At 49.4% G+C, this 17,603-nt stretch overlaps 1 protein-coding gene across 1 annotated transcript; it reads right to left on the bottom strand.

Moving 5' to 3' along the window:
* Positions 1-1,457: 1,457 nt before the first annotated feature.
* Positions 1,458-16,136, bottom strand: cat.1 (catalase, gene 1). The gene is given in 13 exon segments (NM_001016716.2): positions 1,458-1,689; positions 2,737-2,823; positions 4,040-4,147; positions 4,594-4,724; positions 6,360-6,498; positions 6,849-7,001; positions 9,488-9,679; positions 9,844-9,969; positions 11,719-11,823; positions 11,951-12,081; positions 12,335-12,445; positions 12,606-12,777; positions 16,069-16,136. Coding segments are annotated over 13 exon segments (1,587 nt in total). The 5' UTR covers positions 16,135-16,136; the 3' UTR covers positions 1,458-1,623.
* Positions 16,137-17,603: the final 1,467 nt, after the last annotated feature.

Below are 17,603 nucleotides of genomic sequence, written 5' to 3'. Positions count from 1 at the left end.
GTTATGGGCTAAGGGGGCCCAGCCTGAAGGCCAGTTAGGGGGGATTTGGGGTGAGTGCTTATTTGTGCCCTGGGTACCCCTGGAACTATAGCAGGGTGATTGTTACCCCAATGTTTCTATATATCTGTAACCTTGTTATGGGCTAAGGGGGCCCAGCCTGAAGGCCAGTTAGGGGGGATTTGGGGTGAGTGCTTATTTGTGCCCTGGGTACCCCTGGAACTATAGCAGGGTGATTGTTACCCCAATGTTTCTATATATCTGTAAGCTTGTTATGGGCTAAGGGGGCCCAGCCTGAAGGCCAGTTAGGGGGGGATTTGGGGTGAGTGCTTATTTGTGCCCTGGGTACCCCTGGAACTATAGCGGGGTGACTGTTACCCCAATGTTTCTATATATCTGTAACCTTGTTATGGGCTAAGGGGGCCCAGCCTGAAGGCCAGTTAGGGGGGGATTTGGGGTGAGTGCTTATTTGTGCCCTGGGTACCCCTGGAACTATAGCGGGGTGACTGTTACCCCAATGTTTCTATATATCTGTAACCTTGTTATGGGCTAAGGGGGCCCAGCCTGAAGGCCAGTTAGGGGGGATTTGGGGTGAGTGCTTATTTGTGCCCTGGGTACCCCTGGAACTATAGCGGGGTGACTGTTACCCCAATGTTTCTATATATCTGTAACCTTGCTATGGGCTAAGGGAGCCCAGCCTGAAGGCCAGTTAGGGGGGGATTTGGGGTGAGTGCTTATTTGTGCCCTGGGTACCCCTGGAACTATAGCAGGGTGACTGTTACCCCAATGTTTCTATATATCTGTAACCTTGTTATGGGCTAAGGCTAGCCCCATGGGAAAAACAGATTACAATGCAGGATCCTGCTGGAGAAGCTCTATTAACTATTAAAAACATGTTTTCCCATTACAGTATTGCTTTAAAATCAGGGGATCACTAGTAATGGCAGTTTAAGATGTTTGTGACTAGTAATTCTCTATATGACCAGAAGGTGGCAGTGTGGTGCAGGCTTAGTCTATGGAGAGTTTTTTCCCCAGCTGTCCTGTTGTCCTGGCTCCTGTATGTAACACAGCCCTTGTATATTACTCCCCAATGTACATTATACCCACTGATTATAATATATACAGGTTGACCCAGCCTGGGTAATATACAGGTGCTGCAGTATACAGGGAAAAATCAAGCACCACTGGGGCCCATATTCACCATAGTCCGAGAAGCATGTAAAGACACTAAGGCTAAGGACCCACGGTGCAGTTCAGTCGCCAGTGATCTATTGGGGGCATCTAACCGCTCCAAAATGGCTTTCCATAGGCAACAATAGGAGCCGCCGCCGGTGGAAAGCCCTTTGCATCACTTTCTGAAGTTGCCAGCAGGGGGAGACTTCATCCGTGGGTCTAAAGGCTAAGGGCTAACTCCCCCATTTGTTTTCCTGAATTATACAATGGGAGGGGTCCCAAGAATCTACTGAAAAAATTGCAAAAGCTTTATTTTTGTGCAACAGAAATAGAGACAGCAAGATTTAGGCCCAAGCTGAAAGATTAAAGAAATGGTAAAAAGAAAAAAAATCCATGTTAGGAACCTCCCGAGTGGAGCTGAGCGGCAGGCGTAGGGTTAATGAAGCGGAGAGGCTACAGGTTGGACTTCTCCTTGGAGGTCAGGTAAGATGAATGCTGGGTATTGGGTCCGACGGATTCCTGCAAGTGGAAACAAACCGAATGAGGGAAACGCAGCAGCTAAAAAAGCGTCTGGGGCTCATTTATAAACACTTGCCCCGGGCAGTAACCCATAGCAACCAGCTGCAAGTAGAACAATGGAAGCAAACTGATTGGTTGCCATGGGTTACTGCCTAGGTGAAAATGTGCCCAGTGGTATAAATGACCCCCTTGAATCTTCCTCGAGCTTCTAGAATCCCTGAGCGTGTAGGTTTCTGTGCCAGGGCTAGTAAGCTTGGTGTAAACTGACCAATTGGCCATATACAGGCAGATATAAGCTGCTTGGTTCAGCCCCTTCCAACCAAGTTGTTAGCTTCTCTGCCCATGTATGGGTCCTTCCCTAACAGATATCCCTCAGGCCTGTTTGGAAATCCCATTGGCAAGCTGATGTGGCCCAACGTGGCCTCTGTTATGATCCAATCACTGGGCTCTTTCAGCTTCAAAACAGACATTTTTTTTTCCAGGCAGCAAGCACTATGCCATGTAAGCTCAAAACTATAGCCTCTAAAGGATAAGTAAAACTTTAAAATAAGTTGATGTAAAATACTGAGCACTTTTGCAATTTACATTCATAATGTTTTATTCCAGAAGAGTTAAAAGTACTGTTCATATGAATGCATTTTGTCACAACGGCGCCACCTGCTGGTCACTTTCTGACCATGAAGTAGTCGGGGACATTGTCAGGAGAAAGAAAGAGGCTGATCTGATGTTCTTTTGGTTAGGGAAGATGTGATAATTTATCTGAGGTTTCTAATGTTCAGAAAGTGACCAGCAGGTGGCGCTGTGACAAAATGCATTCATATTAACAGTACTTTCAACCATTAATATCTAGGAATTAAGAAAAATGAATGTAAATGGCAAAATTGCTTAGAATATCACTCTCATTAATTTTACATCAACTTATTTTAAAGGTTTACATATCCTTTGATATATTTGTGGTGCTTGCCGAATTGTTTGCCGCTGCCCCAGAGAGTGGAAGCTATAGTGTCTCAACAGGACAAACACTAATATGGTGAAACTAAGCCTTACCTTCTTTGGGCACTTGGCATTGTGCTTGTCCAGCAGAGCCTGGATACGGGAGCCATAGTCTGGGTGGACGTCACTGAAGTTTTTCACCTGGAGGGAATAGAAGAGGAGGTGGGTGCTACTCTATACAAGGATCTGTCTAAGCACTTTCTGTGTGGTGATTTTTGCCTATATGCCCATTGCAATGATTAATACCAGGCCCAGACTGGCAAGGGGGCTGCTGTAAGGTGCCACAGACACTCACTATTTATTGGGCTGGGGGGGCTGTTTGTGCCTCTGGGTACTGGGAATGCCAGGGGGGCTGTAAGGTGCCACAGACAGTCACTATTTATTGGGCTGGGGGGACTGTTTGTGCCTCTGGGTACTGGGAATGCCAGGGGGGCTGTAAGGTGCCACAGACAGTCACTATTTATTGGGCTGGGGGGGGCTGTTTGTGCCTCTGGGTACTGGGAATGCCAGGGGGGCTGTAAGGTGCCACAGACACTCACTATTTATTGGGCTGGGGGGGGGCTGTTTGTGCCTCTGGGTACTGGGAATGCCAGGGGGGCTGTAAGGTGCCACAGACAGTCACTATTTATTGGGCTGGGGGGGCTGTTTGTGCCTCTGGGTACTGGGAATGCCAGGGGGGCTGTAAGGTGCCACAGACAGTCACTATTTATTGGGCTGGGGGGGCTGTTTGTGCCTCTGGGTACTGGGAATGCCAGGGGGCTGTAAGGTGCCACAGACAGTCACTATTTATTGGGCTGGGGGGGGGGCTGTTTGTGCCTCTGGGTACTGGGAATGCCAGGGGGGCTGTAAGGTGCCACAGACAGTCACTATTTATTGGGCTGGGGGGGGCTGTTTGTGCCTCTGGGTACTGGGAATGCCAGGGGGGCTGTAAGGTGCCACAGACACTCACTATTTATTGGGCTGGGGGGGCTGTTTGTGCCTCTGGGTACTGGGAATGCCAGGGGGGCTGTAAGGTGCCACAGACAGTCACTATTTATTGGGCTGGGGGGGGGGCTGTTTGTGCCTCTGGGTACTGGGAATGCCAGGGGGGCTGTAAGGTGCCACAGACAGTCACTATTTATTGGGCTGGGGGGGGCTGTTTGTGCCTCTGGGTACTGGGAATGCCAGGGGGGCTGTAAGGTGCCACAGACACTCACTATTTATTGGGCTGCTGGGGGGGCTGTTTGTGCCCCTCTGTGCCCTGGGGTTGCTAAAAGAAGCCCCATACAAGTTTCTCATTCACTGGGAAAGGCAATGTTGGCCTAAGGGAAATCAGACTGCTTTGGTCACAGTGATTGCTAAAATGATAGGTACTCACCGTTCTCTTCTGAATGAACAGCTGACACTCCTTCAGGTGCCCGACAATATTCTCACATAGACGCTGGCGCTCTTCCTCGTTCAGCACTTTCAGATAAAATTCACGCACCTTTGTGGGTGAAATAGAGAAATTAGCCCCTGAGCCATGGGATACAGGTTAGTTGCCCTCAGACCCTGGGCACCAATGGGGCACCTTATAGAGTAGGGGTCCCCAACCTTTCTTACTCGTGAGCCACAGTCAAATATAAAAAGACTTGGAGAGCAACACAAGCACCATAAAAGTTCATGGAGGAGCCAAATAAGGGCTGTGATTGGCTATTAGGGGCCTCTATGCACCCTATCAGCTTACAGGGGCTTTATTTGGTAGGAAATCTTGTTTTTATTCAACCAAAACTTGCCCCCAAGTCAGGAATTCAAAAATAACTCCCTGGTTTGGGGGCACTGAGGGGTTGGGGAGCAACATGTTGCCCCCGAGTCACTGGTTGGGGATCCCTGTTATAGAGGAACCTTCGAGGGGACGGTTTCTGGTGTAGGCTCTTACCTAATGGCTCTTACCTGGGTGACATTGTCATCATTGGCGCTGTTGTAACGCTCAACGTCTGCCGAAACCCGGAATCTGTGCTCCCTAAACTGGGGCTGCTGCTCCGGAGCAGAGAAGCTGTTGGGATAATAATTTGGGGCCCCACCTGGGGGAGACAGAAGAAAGAAACACAGGGCTTCGCTTTTAAGTTCCGCACCAGGAAAGTGATATGGATTCCTAAATGTGGGCCACACTGTGCTGCATTGGAGTTGCAGCCTCGCGCTGCAGGGCGGCTCTGCTCGTCACATGGGTGTCGGAATTAGGGACTGACAGGGGTTGGGCTGAGCTACCAGAGAACTCCAAGGGGGGCCCTAATGGGTCTAAGACAAAGGCCATCACATGTACAAAATGGTGGACCCCAAATGGGCCAAGGCTTTGATTTCTAAAATACTGAGAGCCCTGCCATCAGCCTTTACCAATTTACCATAGATCTGTATAATGTGTAGCACTAGGGGGCGCCAGCTGGCTGGTATCTCACAGGCCTGGAGCTGGAGTCGTTATTTGTAATTGCCCATCTTCTCCTCCCCTTCTCACTGCTAAACCCTCCCTACCTTTTCCAAACACTTAAATTTACCCAATCCCCCATTTCCCCACCCCTATCATTATAGGCCCGCCCATTCACCCGCCCTGTGACATCACAGGCCCCTCTATTCCCTGCTCCCATGACATCATAGAGCAGCACTTCTCCCTGCAGACCAGAAATGTACTCTACATAGCACTGAATCTGTAATTTTTTGAATTTGGACCAATATCCTCCGCAAAATATTTGGCCGAATATCTAGCCAGATCTGAACCTTAATTTGCTTTACATTTGCAACTGAAAGCTTCATGATCTGGTTCAGCCCAGACACTCAGGATACAGCCGGATCCCAAACTAGCCAGACACGGGCATCCATTCTGCTGTACCTATTGCCCCTTTGGCATAACCCCTTGAAGATAACTTTAAAGGTATTTGCACACACAGAGGATCTCTGCCCCATGTAGTTAAAAATAAGAAGAACCATTACAGCCCATCTATAGATGAGGCCAGACCATTTGGACCGGACCATGTTTGGGTAACTGATACAAAGCTGGGGGTAGTTCTGACTTCCTTTCCAACATTGCCTCCCTGCTCTACTTCCTGGTTCTGGGATGAGCCAATCTGAGTGAGCAAGTATGTAGCAAGCCAATCAGACACAGTGTTCTTTCCCCCTTTAGAAGAGCTGTGATTGGCTTAGCACAGAACCAGGAAGTAGAGTAGGGAGGCGGTGCTTGAAATCAGGTGAGTACTGCAGCCAGATTTTTATTATTTACACATTATTGTTTTCTAAGAAAGCCATGTCAGTGTTCAGTAAAGCTGCCCATACACGAGGTCGCCAAGCGAGCGGATCTTCTCCCGATATCCCCACCTACGGGTGGGCGATATCGGGGGAATTCAGGCTAATTCAGTCATTTGGCCCTGGGGCCAAACGATCCAATTATAACGGCGCCAATGGGCGCAGTCGGTTTGGGGAGCGCATCAACGAGACAATGTGGTCCCCGATCCGACTAAATTCTAGAACCTGCCTGATCGATATCTGCCCAATTTCAGGCCAGATATCGGTCGGGCAGGCCCGTCGTTAGTGCCCATACACGGGCCGATTAGCTGCCGAATCGGTCTAAGGGACCCATATCAGCAGCTACAATGCCCGTGTATGGCCTCCTTAATTTGGTATTCCCTCAGCAGAACATCCCTGCAATATTACTGTCGGTAAGGTCTTACCCTGGTTATCGGTGAAGCACATGGGCCCATCCCGCTGGTAGTTAGCCACTCGCGCTTTGTATGGGCAATTGACAGGCAGCTGCAAATAATTTGCCCCCAGGCGATGTCTGTGGGTGTCAGGGTAGGAAAATAGTCTCCCCTAAAACAGGTTACAGAGTGGTGTTAACTGTATGTTATCCTCTTAGGGTGAAGACACACGGAGCTACTTAGTAGCAGCTACTAAACGCCAGAAAATCCCCTGCCATAGACAATACTGAGAATTGCCTCTACTAAAACACACGTAGAGACAATTATCAGTAAATGATCAGCATTGTCTGTTTTAGTAGCCACGACAAGTAGCTGCTACTAGTAGCTCTGTGTGTCTTCACTCTTAATAGGAAGGTGTTTAGTATAAAAGGGAAAGCTTTTCCATTAATAACTACATGTTACTTCTCGAGCACATAAACCATGTATCATTATATACGGTGTATACAGCACCCATCATCCCACCTGCAGCATCTTATCTGGGCTGGGTTCAATTCCAGGGGGCATGTTACTTGGGTCAAAAGCCAACTGTTCCACTTCAGCAAAGTAATTTGTTGGGTTTCGGCTCAGCACCATTTTGCCCACAGGTATGAGTGGGTAGTCTCCGTGTGGCCAGACCTTAAAGAAGAAAAAAATGATTTTATTTATGTTATGTGTTAAATACAGTATAAAGTGAGGGGATAATAGCCTCTGGGAAGGGACTGGGGCTGTGGGATAGCAGGTATAGTAGGGGGAGATGGTGCCTATAGTAGCAGTGGGGGGATAATAGCCTCTGGGAAGGGACTGGGGCTGTGGGATAGCAGGTATAGTAGGGAGAGATGGTGCCTATAGTAGCAGTGGGGGGATAATAGCCTCTGGGAAGGGACTGGGGCTGTGGGATAGCAGGTATAGTAGGGAGAGATGGTACCTATAGTAGCAGTGGGGGGATAATAGCCTCTGGGAAGGGACTGGGGCTGTGGGATAGCAGGTATAGTAGGGAGAGATGGTGCCTATAGTAGCAGTGGGGGGATAATAGCCTCTGGGAAGGGACTGGGGCTGTGGGATAGCAGGTATAGTAGGGAGAGATGGTGCCTATAGTAGCAGTGGGGGGATAATAGCCTCTGGGAAGGGACTGGGGCTGTGGGATAGCAGGTATAGTAGGGAGAGATGGTGCCTATATTAGCAGTGGGGGGTAATAGCCTCTGGGAAGGGACTGGGGCTGTGGGATAGCAGGTATAGTAGGGAGAGATGGTGCCTATAGTAGCAGTGGGGGGATAATAGCCTCTGGGAAGGGACTGGGGCTGTGGGATAGCAGGTATAGTAGGGAGAGATGGTGCCTATAGTAGCAGTGGGGGGATAATAGCCTCTGGGAAGGGACTGGGGCTGTGGGATAGCAGGTATAGTAGGGAGAGATGGTGCCTATAGTAGCAGTGGGGGGATAATAGCCTCTGGGAAGGGACTGGGGCTGTGGGATAGCAGGTATAGTAGGGAGAGATGGTGCCTATAGTAGCAGTGGGGGGATAATAGCCTCTGGGAAGGGATTGTGCCTGTGGGATAGCAGGTATAGTAGGGAGAGATGGTGCCTATAGTAGCAGTGGGGGGTAATAGCCTCTGGGAAGGGACTGGGGCTGTGGGATAGCAGGTATAGTAGGGAGAGATGGTGCCTATAGTAGCAGTGGGGGATAATAGCCTCTGGGAAGGGACTGGGGCTGTGGGATAGCAGGTATAGTAGGGAGAGATGGTGCCTATAGTAGCAGTGGGGGGATAATAGCCTCTGGGAAGGGACTGGGGCTGGGGGATAGCAGGTATAGTAGGGAGAGATGGGGCCTATAGTAGCAGTGGGGGGATAATAGCCTCTGGGAAGGGACTGTGGCTGTGGGATAGCAGGTATAGTAGGGAGAGATGGTGCCTATAGTAGCAGTGGGGGGATAATAGCCTCTGGGAAGGGACTGGGGCTGTGGGATAGCAGGTATAGTAGGGAGAGACGATGCCTATAGTAGCAGTGGGGGGATAATAGCCTCTGGGAAGGGATTGGGGCTGTGGGATAGCAGGTATAGTAGGGAGAGATGATGCCTATAGTAGCAGTGGGGGGATAATAGCCTCTGGGAAGGGATTGGGGCTGTGGGATAGCAGGTATAGTAGGGAGAGATGGTGCCTATAGTAGCAGTGGGGGATAATAGCCTCTGGAAAGGGATTGGGGCTGTGGGATAGCAGGTATAGTAGGGAGAGATGGTGCCTATAGTAGCAGTGGGGGGATAATAGCCTCTGGGAAGGGACTGGGGCTGTGGGATAGCAGGTATAGTAGGGAGAGATGGTGCCTATAGTAGCAGTGGGGGGATAATAGCCTCTGGGAAGGGACTGGGGCTGGGGGATAGCAGGTATAGTAGGGAGAGATGGTGCCTATAGTAGCAGTGGGGGGATAATAGCCTCTGGGAAGGGACTGGGGCTGGGGGATAGCAGGTATAGTAGGGAGAGATGGGGCCTATAGTAGCAGTGGGGGGATAATAGCCTCTGGGAAGGGACTGTGGCTGTGGGATAGCAGGTATAGTAGGGAGAGATGGTGCCTATAGTAGCAGTGGGGGGATAATAGCCTCTGGGAAGGGACTGGGGCTGTGGGATAGCAGGTATAGTAGGGAGAGATGGTGCCTATAGTAGCAGTGGGGGATAATAGCCTCTGGGAAGGGACTGGGGCTGTGGGATAGCAGGTATAGTAGGGAGAGATGGTGCCTATAGTAGCAGTGGGGGGATAATAGCCTCTGGGAAGGGACTGGGGCTGTGGGATAGCAGGTATAGTAGGGAGAGATGGTGCCTATAGTAGCAGTGGGGGGATAATAGCCTCTGGGAAGGGATTGTGCCTGTGGGATAGCAGGTATAGTAGGGAGAGATGGTGCCTATAGTAGCAGTGGGGGGATAATAGCCTCTGGGAAGGGACTGGGGCTGTGGGATAGCAGGTATAGTAGGGAGAGATGGTGCCTATAGTAGCAGTGGGGGGATAATAGCCTCTGGGAAGGGACGGGGGCTGTGGGATAGCAGGTATAGAAGAGGGAGATGGAAGGAGTCCACCTTTATAGAGATAATGGGCTCACAAGATGTGATTTAGCCCAGACCCAGACACCAGAACTTACTTTAGTCACATCAAATGGATTGAAAGGGAATTTCTCTGCTTGCTCGAATGTCATGATCTGGATATAGAAAGTCCAGGAGGGGTAGTTGCCAGCAGCAATGGCCTCGTACAGGTCACGGATCCCATAGTCGGGGTCACTGGCAGCCAGTTGCTCTGCTTTTTCCACTGTAAGGTTCCGGATCCCTTGGTCAGTCTGGAAGAAGGCAAAGCCAGTTTCGGCGGTGAGTGCCACAGGAGCTGTAATGTAGCTATAGATATGAGTGCTACAGCGTTCTATTATGTCATTTACCCCTTTATATCTCTGGGGTATTTCCTTACTGCCCCCAACCCCCCCCATGCACATTCTGTAGGACAGACCTTGAAGTGGAATTTACAGTATACAGCTTCATCCTTGCAGTTGACAAGCTTGAAAGTGTGGGAGCCGTAACCATTCATGTGCCGGTGGCCGTCCGGAATCCCGCGGTCTGAAAACAGGAAGGAAACCTGGGAAAGAGGTTGGAATATTATGGCTCAGAAGTGTTACATGTCCCTTCCATAAGGCACCAAGCATATACAAGATATATATTTAAATATCCTTATAGTTAACAGTAGGGGGTAGATCAGCATTTCTCAACTTTAGATCGCTGTTTATTACTTGCAGGACCATTACAATAAACAGTAAGGTTACACTTATGAAGCCAAACCTTGGGTTACTGATGGCCCATATAAGAGCCTGATGGTAGCAAGCCTGGGGTTGCTGTGACTACCAATAGCCTACAATAAACAGTTGGGGGTAGATTTGTACTGTTCAACATTTGATCACTTCCACTTTCAAAAAAGTAAAACCTTTGGTTACCTGAAATATCCTAATATTACATAGCTGGGGGTAAGCTTGTGCTGCTAAACCTTCTGGTACCCGTGACCTCCAATATTTAATACTAGGCTTGTTCTACTAAACCTTGTGCTGTTGGTGACCTCCAATATCCTTATATTAAATACTAGGCTTGTTCTGCAAAACTTTGGGGTTCCTGTTGACCTCCAATATCCAATATAAGTGGGTTTAAAGAGAACCCTGCCCAAAAGAGCTTACAATCTACAAGATTAATCTCAAGACTTTGGTGTTTCTGTTGACCTCCAATATCCTTATATTAAATACTAGGCTTGTTCTACTAAACGTAGGGGTTCCTGTTGACCTCCAATATCCTTATATTAAATACTAGGCCTGTTCTGCTAAATGTTGGGGTTCCTGTTGACCTCCAATATCCTTATATTAAATACTAGGCTTGTTCTGCTAAACCTTGGGTTGCTGGTGACCTCAAATATCCTTATATTAAATACTAGGCTTGTTCTGCTAAACCTTGTGTTGTTGGTGACCTCCAATATCCTTATATTAAATACTAGGCTTGTTCTGCTAAACGTTGGGGTTCCTGTTGACCTCCAATATTCTTATATTAAACACTAGGCTTGTTCAGATGAACCTTGGGTTGCTGATGACCTCCAATATCCTTATATTAAACACTAGGCTTGTCTGCTAAACTTTGAGGTTCCTCTTGACCTCCAATATCCTTATATTAAATACTAGGCTTGTTCTGCTAAACTTTGGAGGTTCCTGTTGACCTCCAATATCCTTATATTAAATACTAGGCTTGTTCTGCTAAACGTTGGGGTTCCTGTTGACCTCCAATATCCTTATATTAAATACTAGGCTTGTTCTGCTAAACGTTGGGGTTCCTGTTGACCTCCAATATCCTTATATTAAATACTAGGCTTGTTCTGCTAAACGTTGGGGTTCCTGTTGACCTCCAATATCCTTATATTAAATACTAGGCTTGTTCAGATGAACCTTGGGTTGCTGATGACCTCCAATATCCTTATATTAAACACTAGGCTTGTTCTGCAAAACTTTGGGGTTCCTGTTGAGCTCCAATATCCTTATATTAAATACTAGGCTTGTTCTGCTAAACCTTGGGTTGCTGGTGACCTCTAATATCCTTATATTAAATACTAGGATATAGGCTTGTTCTTATAAACCTTGGGACACTGGTGGCTTCAAAATAATAAACATCTGAGGGGCAATTAGTCATTTATATATTGCTGAACTACAGCTCCCAGAGAGGGTTTGACCACTTATGAAATGTTAAAATGAGAGAGCTGAGAGCTGGAGTTGAGTGGACAAGCCACACGAGTGTAACAGCCCTAATAGGGCAGAAAAAGGACAGGAATAGAGAGAGAGAATGAGTAATAAAATGGAACCTGATGGAGAGACTCGGGGCGCAGGGACCAGAAATCCCACACCATATCTGGGTCCTTCATATGAGTCTGGGGGTTCCTCTTCTGAGAGTGCACAAAGGATGGGAACTGCACAAAGGGAGACAGCGTTGTTATATTGTGTTTCCTCATCTGTCTCTTTCTTGAAACTGTCTAATATATCTGCCATTACAGAGTTCTGAGAGAGAGCTCCGCCTCCTTCCCAGGTCCTACTCACTAATATGGCATCGCGGATGAAGAAGATCGGGGTGTTGTTACCCGTTAGGTCCCAGTTCCCCTCCTCCGTGTACATCTTCACTGCAAATCCTCGAGGGTCCCTGATGGTGTCTGGGGAGCCGGCTTCTCCCGCTGGTAAAAAAAAAAGCATCATGGGAAATATTAAAGGGGATGTAAACCCTACTTCACAGCACGGCTCAAGTTAGTTAGTCGTTGCTGGACTACAAATCCCAGAATAATGTAACATATAATGAAGGGTGAGGCATGCTGGGAGCTGTAGTCCAACAACATCAGGGTTGTAGTCTTAAAGCAATATTGCACAATAAAACTTTTCCCCAAATCCCCACAGCCCTAAGCCATTTGATCACAATAAGGATCTTCCTACCGACGGTGGAGAAGCGAGCGGCCACGGGAGTTCTCTTCCCAACCTTCCCAAACACGTTGGCCTTGCAGTACTGTGTGATGTCATGAGTGACCTCAAAATAGCCAAAAGCCCCTAAAAAGAAAGTAAATCATCCGTAAGAACAATTCTTTTTGCATTGCAGTAAACTGGGGAGGTAGTTACAGGCAATAAATGCCCCAGGCTCAAGATGACCAACCCAGGGTAATAATACTGCACCCATCCCTCGAGCAATATCCAATCAGAATGGTTCTACCTGCTCCTTTCGCATGGACCACTCTTTCCGGGATCCTCTCTCGGTCGAAGTGCGCCATCTCATCCATGAACACCACATCCTGCACTAACAGTGGCCCCCGGGGGCCGGCGGTCAATAGATTCAGCTTATCTCCTACAGGGTGGCCCGCGCCTGTGGTCAGCACGCTTGGTTTCTAGGAGGAAATAAGAGAAAATAATGGGCGCCAGGCTGAATAGAATGCAGTCCCCTTACTGCTGAGTTGGGGGGGTCTGTATAAGGGACTCTGTAATAGTGACAGCCCTCCCCATAATCCCACCCCTCCCTCATTCTCTTCATGAGAAATCAATCCCTTTCATATAGAGGCCAGCATCTGCCCTGCCCATTTCCCTGCCCCATCCCCCACACTACCCTGCCCCATCCTCCCGCTATCCCCGCCCCATCCTCCCGCTACCCCGCCCCATCCTCCCGCTATCCCCGCCCCATCCTCCCGCTATCCCCGCCCCATCCTCCCGCTATCCCCGCCCCATCCTCCCGCCACCCCTATCCACCCGCTACCCCTATCCACCCACTACCCCTGCCCTATCCACCTGCTACCCCATCCACTCGCTACCCCTACCCTATCCACCCGCTACCCCTATCCACCCGCTACCCTGCCCACCCGCTACCCTGCCCACCCGCTACCCCTATCCTACTGCTACCCTGCCCTATTCACCCGCTACCCCTATCCTACCGCTACCCTGCCCTATTCACCCGCTACCCCTATCTTACCGCTACCCTGCCCTATCCACCCGCTACCCCTATCCTACCGCTACCCTGCCCTATCCACCCGCTACCCCTATCCACCCGCTACCCTGCCCTATCCACCCGCTACCCTGCCCTATCCACCCGCTACCCTGCCCTATCCACCCGCTACCCCTATCCACCCGCTACCCCTATCCACCCGCTACCCCTATCCACCCGCTACCCTGCCCTATCCACCCGCTACCCTGCCCTATCCACCCGCTACCCTGCCCTATCCACCCGCTACCCCTATCCACCCGCTACCCCTATCCACCCGCTACCCCTATCCTGCCCTATTCACCCGCTACCCCTATCCTACCCGCTACCCTGCCCTATTCACCCGCTACCCCTATCCTACCGCTACCCTGCCCTATTCACCCGCTACCCCTATCCTACCCGCTACCCTGCCCTATCCACCCGCTACCCCTGCCACAAATTCGGCAACTCTAGTGACAAAGGTGACATTTTTTTTAAAGGGGTTGCATCAAAACATGTCACGATCGTGTCAAAACATGGTCTGGTTTTTCAGACATTTTGCTTTTTGTTCAGCAGCTCTCCGGTTTGGAGTTTCAACAGCTGGTTGCTAGGGTCCAAATTATCTTAGTAACCAGGCAGTGGTTTAAATGAGAGACTGGACTACGAATAGGAGAGGGACACAATAGAAAGATAAGTAATAAAAAGTAAGAACAACAATACAATTGTAATAGTTTTGGCTGCCGGGGTCAGTGACCCCCATTTGAAAGCTGGAATAAGAAAGTTCCTAGAAACAGGACATTCTATAACTAAGGGTTAATGTAAAGGCGACCAGCCCTTTAACAATAGGAGGGTGCAAAGTAACAAAATACCAAACAGGTGCAGTATTTTGTGTTTTTGTACTTTGCATCCACAATCTGCGTTTCATGGCCACTGACATCACTGTATTCATGAGTGGGCTCCCCCTGCCGCCCCCTTACTGGCACCCAGGGGTGCTGCTGCCATAAGGTGAGTTGAGAAACCCCAGTTTCTTCCCACACCCCAAAAACATACCAGCAGGTTAAATGGTGAAACTGACCGCTATGTCATGTGAGTTTGTAAGCTCCACTAGAGCAGGGGCTGATGGGAATGGGATAGGGAGTTTGTAAGCTCCACTGGGGCAGGGGCTGATGGGAATGTGATAGGGAGTTTGTAAGCTCCACTGGGGCAGGGGCTGATGGGAATGTGATAGGGAGTTTGTAAGCTCCACTGGGGCAGGGGCTGATGGGAATGTGATAGGGACCTTAGATTGTAAGCTCACTGGGGCAGGGACTGATGGGAATGTGATAGGGACCTTAGATTGTAAGCTCCACTGGGGCAGGGACTGATGGGAATGTGATAGGGACCTTAGATTGTAAGCTCACTGGGGCAGGGACTGATGGGAATGTGATAGGGACCTTAGATTGTAAGCTCCACTGGGGCAGGGACTGACGGGAATGTGATAGGGACCTTAGATTGTAAGCTCACTGGGGCAGGGGCTGATGGGAATGTGATAGGGACCTTAGATTGTAAGCTCACTGGGGCAGGGACTGATGGGAATGTGATAGGGACCTTAGATTGTAAGCTCCACTGGGGCAGGGACTGATGGGAATGTGATAGGGACCTTAGATTGTAAGCTCACTGGGGCAGGGGCTGATGGGAATGTGATAGGGACCTTAGATTGTAAGCTCACTGGGGCAGGGACTGATGGGAATGTGATAGGGACCTTAGACTGTAAGCTCCACTGGGGCAGGGGCTGATGGGAATGTGATAGGGACCTTAGATTGTAAGCTCACTGGGGCAGGGACTGATGGGAATGTGATAGGGACCTTAGATTGTAAGCTCACTGGGGCAGGGACTGATGGGAATGTGATAGGGACCTTAGATTGTAAGCTCACTGGGGCAGGGACTGATGGGAATGGGATAGGGACCTTAGATTGTAAGCTCACTGGGGCAGGGACTGATGGGAATGGGATAGGGACCTTAGATTGTAAGCTCCACTGGGGCAGGGACTGATGGGAATGGGATAGGGACCTTAGATTGTAAGCTCCACTGGGGCAGGGACTGATGGGAATGGGATAGGGACCTTAGATTGTAAGCTCACTGGGAAGGGGGCTGATGGGAATGGGATAGGGACCTTAGATTGTAAGCTCCACTGGGGCAGGGACTGATGGGAATGGGATAGGGACCTTAGATTGTAAGCTCCACTGGGGCAGGGGCTGATGGGAATGCAGGGCAGGGCCAGTAAGGGCTGTGTAAAGGTATCACTGAGGGGTCGAGACTTAGACTTTACTTTGAAATTTGCTTCAATTGACCGATTCTCTCCTCAAAGCAGAAAACAAAGGGCAAATGAGAGGTGGGGGAGGGTGAGCCAAGGAAAGTTGAGGAGGGGGAGGGAAACTCAGTGCAATTTTGGAAGAAAAAAAAAATCCCTGTCTTCTTGTTATCAGCAGATTCTGCTCGAGTTCTGCAGGCACACATGGCAGCTCCCAGGCACAGAGAGAAATAAATCACTGGCCCTTATTTATAGGCATTGGTGCAACCAATCAGCTATTGTCTTGTGTTATTCTATGTAAGAGCCACTGCACTTTATTATGGAGAAGAATTAAAGGGTAAGTAAGCATCACACACACCTACACCATTCTCTCTCTCTCATGCTTTAGTAGAATGACCCATATAGACTGTTATATGTTATCCATATAGCTGGCTGTACCTGAGACCCCCGAGCCTCCTTCCATTGGTTCATCTGGGTAGGTGCCTTCTCCTTATTGCCTGCCATGGTGCTCTGCCTGCAGTGTGAGGCCTGAGGAAGGCTCTGCCTTATAGCAACTACAGGTCCCGCCCCCGCCGGGGGGAGAGAGAAGCCCTCACTGGGCAGTGGCTGGAGGAGGGAAGGACTGGACATAAGAGCTATCACTTACAAAGGCCAAAGCCAGTACAAGGGTCAGGGGATTGGGAGGAGGAGGAGGAAGGCTAGGAATGTGCCATGACTGGCTGAGACACAAAGGGAGGGAGATGTCAAACAAACATTTTGGAAGGCTGAGATGATGAAGTGGCGGCCAAGTAGTTCTGCTCTGCCACTGTATGACTCCTGGCACCCAGGGCACCGGGGATCCCCTCACGTTGGCACCACTGATAGCAGCGGGAGGTGCCACAAGTAGCCCACAATGGCCTTGGATTGGGCCGACCAGAGAACCTGACACCAGGCCCACTGTACAAACCACTGAATGTACAAACATGCTAAATAGTCTCTGTAACCGGTCAAACTGATGGGGATGTGTCCTACATTGGGGCCCTCCAGCATCTGGCCAATCCCACCCCCCTGCCCCCCGCCAATGGCAATAGCCAGGGGGAACCCAATCAGCACCTGGTGTGATATTGGCCATTGGCATTTACCAACCAGCCTACTAAAAATGCCTTCCAGGTGGCAACTGTATTCCCCACCCATCTTATCTACTTACCTACCTACGTACTTACCCACCTAACACCTACCTACTTACCTACCTACCCACCTACTTACCAACCTACCTACCTTCTTACCTTCCTACCTACTTACTTACCTACCTATCTACTTACCCACCTACCTACTTATCTACTTACCCACCTACCTATCTGTATACCTACCTACGTACTTACCCACCTAACACCTACCTACTTACCTACCTACCTACCCACCTACTTACCAACCTACCTACCTTCTTACCTTCCTACCTACTTACTTACCTACCTATCTACTTACCCACCTACCTACTTACCTACCTATCTACTTACCCACCTACCTACCTACTTACCTACCTATCTGCATACCTACCCACCTACCTACTTACCTTCCTACCCTCCTATCTACCTACTTACCAACCTACCTACTTACTTACCTACCTACCAACCACCACTACCTACACCAGACCAGACCAACATTCACTGGCAAAATAAAAGAGAAATTGCATAGGAAGAATTAATAAGTGCCACACAAAGTGCTAACCTAACCACCTACCTACTTACCCACCTACTTACCTACCTATCTGCATACCTACCTACTTAATAACCTACCCACCTACCTACTTACCTACCTACCAACCTACTTAATATCCTACCTACTTACCTACCTACCCACCTACTTAATAACCTACCCACCCACCTACGCACTTACCTACTTAATAACCTACCCACATACCTACTTACCTACCTACTCACCTACCCACCTACCTACTTACCTACCTACTTACCTACCTACCAACCACCCACCTA

This window comes from Xenopus tropicalis, chromosome 4 (assembly GCF_000004195.4).
Source record: "Xenopus tropicalis strain Nigerian chromosome 4, UCB_Xtro_10.0, whole genome shotgun sequence".
Lineage (NCBI taxonomy): Eukaryota > Metazoa > Chordata > Amphibia > Anura > Pipidae > Xenopus > Xenopus tropicalis.
The sequence above is the reverse complement of the archived record's forward strand: the minus strand, read 5'-3'. Positions and strand labels throughout refer to the sequence as shown.